The following is a 6,000-nucleotide window of genomic DNA, read 5'->3' as shown; positions in this document are numbered from 1 at the left end:
GGAAATTGAAGTTGCAGGTCTTTGTTTGGCAAAGACAAACTCAATAGATAACCAGTGTTTGTATATTACTTCAAAAAGTTACTTTATAGTCTTGCGTATGCATATAAATATCTCTAATGATCTCTCCACTTTTCTTCAAAATCATAAACGTCTTTTCTGGGGGCTCATACACTTTAACCAATTTAAAATGTTCCCTTAAAAGAGACTCATCATTTGTAGCAGATTCTAAAATGTTCCCCAGAAAGCTCATCAGTTTTAGCCAAATAGAAGTCCTCTGAGAAAAAGTTCATATATATACTTACATATATTTTTTACTGTTTCCAAATGTCCTCTTCTTGGAGGCTCATATATTTTACTAGTACGAAGTCAAAACATCTTCTTCAAAGAGGCTCATATGTTTTAAAAGTACACAGAATCATTTTCCTGGATTTTACTGAATCTCTTCTCTCCTCCGTATCTCTCCCTCAAACGTTGGGCTATTTTTAGCCCTTCACACACACAGATGCAGCAGAACCCAGCTCCGTCCAGCACGCTATTTTTAGCCCTTCACACACACAGATGCAGCAGAACCCAGCTCCGTCCAGCACCTTCCAAGCATTCTTCCAAACACACAGTAGGCATTCAATCCTAACTTTCACCAAGAGCTCTCATTCATACATTTCCCTATAGCATGCTTTTCCTTGCCGCTCCTATTATCCCTTTATTTCTAAATTTCTGCTACCTTAATAGGTGTAAAATACTCAAGTGACTAATCCCAACATTTGTTCGTCAGCAAATGCCAAATAGAAACCAATGAATTTCTTATTCTACACCCAGTTCCCAGAACAGACCCAAAAAATCAACCTAGTAACTTTTTTAAGGATTTTTAGGCCCATCTAACATCGCCTCTTCTGAGGGCTTTATCCAAATCCGCGGCTCCTTTTTCCTTTTATTTCCTTTATCCTTATTCCTTTCTATATTTTTACCGTTGACCAACTGCCCTGGGCCCAGGGTTATTTACCTTACCTTCCAAATCTGACTATCTTTCAAAGTCAATTTTCACGAAGTGTCTACTTTACAAATGTCTTACCGTTAAGAAGCTCGGGGGCCCATCTTCGTTAATGTTGCACCGTTGTGTAGCTCCCTTTTTCGTTACTAATTAGGCTTATTCTACCCTTTTGCTTTTAACTTCACATCCTTTATTTATACCTATATTCCTTCCTATTCCTGTTTCCCTATTTCTTTTACTTCTATACCCCCCGCCCTATTGCGTTGCACTACGCAATAAATCCCCAATTTAGAACGGAGTCTCACTCCAACATCAACACAAACATGGCATATCCCCACACATCAGTTCGCCCGGTGCGAGCCAGAGCAACACACACACACACACACACACACACACACACGCACATCTGATGGCTACTTGTTTTCAAAAAACTTTCCCTTTCTTTCGCGTGAGCACGAGAAACATTTCTTTTTTTTTTATTTCCCCACGCCTTTACGGATAAAACGAGCACCAAAAAGACATAAACGCCCCCCTTTCAAACATATCCGCCGCCGCCCCCCGGCGTTCTCCGAACGCCTCCGTTGAGAACCCCTCCCTGCTCTACCTATTCCTCACACTGCTATTTTGCTGCCATCATAGTAAGGTGTTTCGACTGATGGCACGTGTATTTGCTAACTGGAGTGTAGCATTTTCAATGGCAAGCTTTTGAAATGGACAACAAGTGAATATGTCAGATTTCTGTGTCTGAAAGAGAGAACCATGTGCAGTGTGTCTCAAAAAGTGCCATGTTGAATTTAAAATTGTGTGCAGAGCTGAACATGTGTTTAGAATTTTGGAGAATTTTTTGCATTTTGAGTATGGGTTGTATAATTGCACTTTTTTGTGTCATTAAAGTCTGTTAGCAGCTGAGAAACGTTTTTTTATATCAAACATGTTATTATTTCAAAGATAGATAACCCATAACCTAGAAACTAATCATTGACCAACTATAATTATGTATCTATGTTTATAGATGCTTTCAAAACTACTTATTAAAGTATTAAACTAAAACATCATCAGAGTTGGGTGTAACGCGTTACAAAAGTAATGTATTACGTTTTGCTGTAACGCAGTAATATAACGCGTTACATCTGAAATTTGGGTAAAATAATACCCGTTCCAATTCTCAGTAACGCAGTTACAACATGTTTTAATCCGAAATGATGTGGTGTTTTGTTTTTAAGAGATCACAAACATCGCGAGACATTCCGACACCAGAGAAATAATTGTGAATAGTAACTCAGTAAGCCTGTTTACTATTGGTTAAGAGGGCTGCAGGAACAGATTCACGATGCTGAGCTGCAGCTCAGAGAAAAGAAAAGACAGGAGTGCGCGCAGGCCTAAGCAACAGAAGGTCACTTTCTCTGGGTCTGCTGCTTGAACCCCGAGAAGTTGAGAGACTCGTGGCAGAGTGTTGAAGATCTGCAGCCTCTGTCCTCTGTGGAATCGCCAGCTTTTAGAAAGCTTGTCAGCCAAATCCCCGTTAACACACCAATGACAAGGTGAGCTGACGTTGAATAGAGACTCGTTCATATACAGCAGGTTACAGGGCCGTGCAGAGGCTCCACTAACATGTTATTAATAACACACAGAGACGTCATGTTACCTGCAGCACATATTATTCAGCCCCCTTAAACGGAGCATGAGTTTAATTTCAGCATACTGCCATAGATAGCTTTAATTAATGAGCTGCAATAAACTACATTTTAGCATTTAAAGTCATACTTTAGAGGTTATTTTGGTGAAAGTAACTCAAAGTAATGCAAAAGTAGTGTAACGCATTACAGTTCAGAGACAGTAATAATAAATGTAACTTATTACTTTAAAAAGACAGTAATAAGTAATATGTACTGTATTACATTTTGGAAGTAACTTGCCCATCACTGAACATCATAATGAGCTATTTCTCATATTAGTAATTCCCAAGGGATCAATAAGATAGTCAAAACCACTATTGCTGAAGTATCATTTTATTAATAATCATCCAAAAAACTTTACATCCCAGTAGTATGTAGTGAAAATGGAGAGCACATTTTTAGCTATAAATAATACACCTGACAAGAATAAGTAGGTTAAGTCTTGCTCAGTGTTTCTAAGGCTTCAGTCGGGTGGACAGCACTGTAGATCAGCGTCTCCTGCGTTGAAGTGGTTCTGATGTGGTCCCAGGCTCACATTCTGACTTTCTGCAGCTGCACGTCTCAACTGCAGTGTAGCTGTGGTTCATCTTTAAGCCATTAGCACAAGTCAGCTCCACACTCTTTTTACTTACGCTGGCCTCTTGGCAACACTCACACTGGCGCATCATCATGTTAGCTGCTGCCGAATACCTGCAGACACACACACACACACACAGACAACAGTTTTCACCTTTTGCACCGGAAATAACAGCTGCTTCAACATGACTGGATCAGAAATTATATATATAATCAAATACTGTTGGCCTGTCTTAATATTGGATACTTGTTGTAAGTTCCTCATTATTGTAATTAGTATTGTGCTGACATGGTGTTTATTTCTATTTACACTTTTTTCTGACAGGGAAATTCTCCCTTTGGCTTTCATAACACATTAATCTAGCAACAATTGTCAAAACTTGTGAACCAGGTCAAGATCATTCATGTTGAATGAGGCCTTTCTGGTTCCCCCCATAATTGGGCCCTTTGACAGGAGATTGTGAGTCCAGTGAGGCAGCCACTGCGGACAGCCACCCTTCACACAAACTGATATAAATCAATTTCTTATGACACCAGAAAGTGCTGCCCTTCAAATTTCCGTGAAACTTGGTGGATTTTTCGATTAAGTAAACATTCAAATGAAGCACTAAAAATACTCACATGGACGAGCTTCCACAGTGTCCAGCGCAGGATGTAATGTTGACCGGCTGTGCGCTCTTACAGCCGTTCACTTCCACGAGTGTTAGCTTACTCTTTATCTCACAGACACTCTTCCGCTTGCCTGGAACACACAGCAACTGTTAGGCTCTAACAATGGCACATGATTCACAGATATGTCCTTTGATGCTTCCCATCCTTAAATCCAAATGATCATTTCGCATTTAGTAGACATAATTCAAATACTTTGACTCCACTAACTTACAGGTTTGGCAGCATCCAGTAGCGTCAGTAGTCTCGGTGCCCTGCATGAAAAAGATACGTCATGTTTGGGGTTGGACAGTTGGGTTGTGGTGTTAATGGTAAGATAAACTCACAGGTTCACAGTCCAAGGGGTTAAAGGGAGAACAGGTCGTCTTGGTCTCCTTGGTAATAAGCTGTCCATTTATCTTCTCACAGGTATATTTCACACACTTGTCATTATTGGGAACAAAGGTGTTGTTGAGCTGTATCAATGGCAAAAGCAGAAACTCAGTCAGATATTCAACAAGGGTGGTTCATTTGCCTCGCTCACAAACACTGCTCAACTGCTACTGTATTAGAGAAAGGCTACCACTACTTTGAAAACTTTTTCAATACAAGTTTAGTAATAGTTTTAGCTTTTTAATTATACAAATTGTTTTTTTCTTTGACTAACTGTAATTAACAACTATCTTAATGTTCAGGTCTTACACGTCTGCTACGAGTGTCATTCATTTTCTCATACTACTGGTCAGCAAAAATGTGAGGAAACATTGGCACAGCTGTGGGACCAACCTCAAGAATATGTGTGGTGTTCCCATGTGTGGTGAAAATGCAGCTCTTCTGAACACATTTCCCACAGCACTTTCCATGTACGGTCTGATATTCATAACCCTGGAAACAGAGACGGAAAGAGTGAGTCCTTCGGCCTTGTAAGACTAGGCTACAATATGTCTGAAGTTGTGGTTGTGCACTTAAGTGTCCATGTGTAGGTAGGTTTTGTGATAAGCATTTCAAATGAACTGAGCATCTATGGGAACTTGATATTATAGTTGGAAAACTTAACTGGGATTTTTGAATAGATATTCATCACTCTATCAATGGACAGTAGATAAATCATGTAAAACGTACCTTTACTAAGGAAAAAGTGTGTGTGTCTGTGTGTGTATTTATATCCTGTGAATTAGCTTACTTTGGAGCATTCTGTGTTGCAGACAACAGGTCTGCAGTTAATGATGTTCAACCTAGTGATGGGATCCATGTTGCGGCCACAGAAACACTCTTGGCAGGGTTTTGGTTTGTAAGGTCCCGATGGTCCTGATAGGGATGTTGTGGTTCCGGATGGTAGCCCAGCTCCTGATGACGCCGTTGTGGTTCCTGATGGTTGCCCAGCTCCTGATTGTACTGTGGTTCCTGATGGTTGCCCAGCTCCTGATGGTGCTATTGTAGTTCCTGATGGTTGCCCAGCTCCTGATTGTGCTGTTGTAGTTCCTGATGGTTGCCCAGCTCCTAATTGTGCTGTTGTAGTTCCTGATGGTTGTCCCTGCTCCTGATGGTGCTGTGGTTCCTGATGGTTGCCCAGCTCCTGATTGTGCTGTTGTAGTTCCTGATGGTTGCCCAGCTCCTAATTGTGCTGTTGTAGTTCCTGATGGTTGCCCAGCTCCTAATTGTGCTGTTGTAGTTCCTGATGGTTGTCCTGCTCCTAATTGTGCTGTTGTAGTTCCTGATGGTTGCCCAGCTCCTAATTGTGCTGTTGTAGTTCCTGATGGTTGTCCTGCTCCTGATGGTGCTGTGGTTCCTGATTGTTGTCCTGCTCCTGATGGTGCTGTTGTAGTTCCTGATGGTTGCCCAGCTCTTGGTTGTGCTGTTGTAGTTCCTGATGGTTGCCCAGCTCTTGGTTGTGCTGTTGTAGTTCCTGATGGTTGCCCAGCTCCTGATTGTGCTGTTGTAGTTCCTGATGGTTGTCCTGCTCCTGATGGTGCTGTGGTTCCTGATTGTTGTTCTGTTGTTGGTGGTGATGAAGGTGATTCTAATGGTGGTTCTGGTGTGGTTTCTGTTGGTATCTTTTCATCAGGCTATAGATATAGAGTAAACATTGATTATTTACTCTCAAACACCTGT

General features: G+C 41.1%; 1 protein-coding gene across 1 annotated transcript in view; it reads right to left on the bottom strand.

Moving 5' to 3' along the window:
* Nucleotides 1-2,981: 2,981 nt before the first annotated feature.
* The window catches only part of LOC134863104 (mucin-5AC-like), a 53,192-nt gene continuing 50,173 nt past the window's right edge, over nt 2,982-6,000 (bottom strand). Inside the window, exons 48-54 of the mRNA XM_063881371.1 lie at nt 5,816-5,954; nt 5,072-5,184; nt 4,675-4,773; nt 4,236-4,364; nt 4,124-4,163; nt 3,862-3,982; nt 2,982-3,354 (exon numbers count right to left, since the gene is read on the bottom strand). Of these exons, the coding sequence (XP_063737441.1) occupies nt 3,153-3,354; nt 3,862-3,982; nt 4,124-4,163; nt 4,236-4,364; nt 4,675-4,773; nt 5,072-5,184; nt 5,816-5,954 (843 nt within the window). The 3' untranslated portion in view covers nt 2,982-3,152. The remainder of the gene's footprint in view (nt 3,355-3,861; nt 3,983-4,123; nt 4,164-4,235; nt 4,365-4,674; nt 4,774-5,071; nt 5,185-5,815; nt 5,955-6,000) is intronic.

Source organism: Eleginops maclovinus, chromosome 4 (assembly GCF_036324505.1).
Source record: "Eleginops maclovinus isolate JMC-PN-2008 ecotype Puerto Natales chromosome 4, JC_Emac_rtc_rv5, whole genome shotgun sequence".
Classification (NCBI taxonomy): Eukaryota; Metazoa; Chordata; class Actinopteri; order Perciformes; family Eleginopidae; genus Eleginops; species Eleginops maclovinus.
This window is presented reverse-complemented; position numbering and strand designations above follow the sequence as displayed.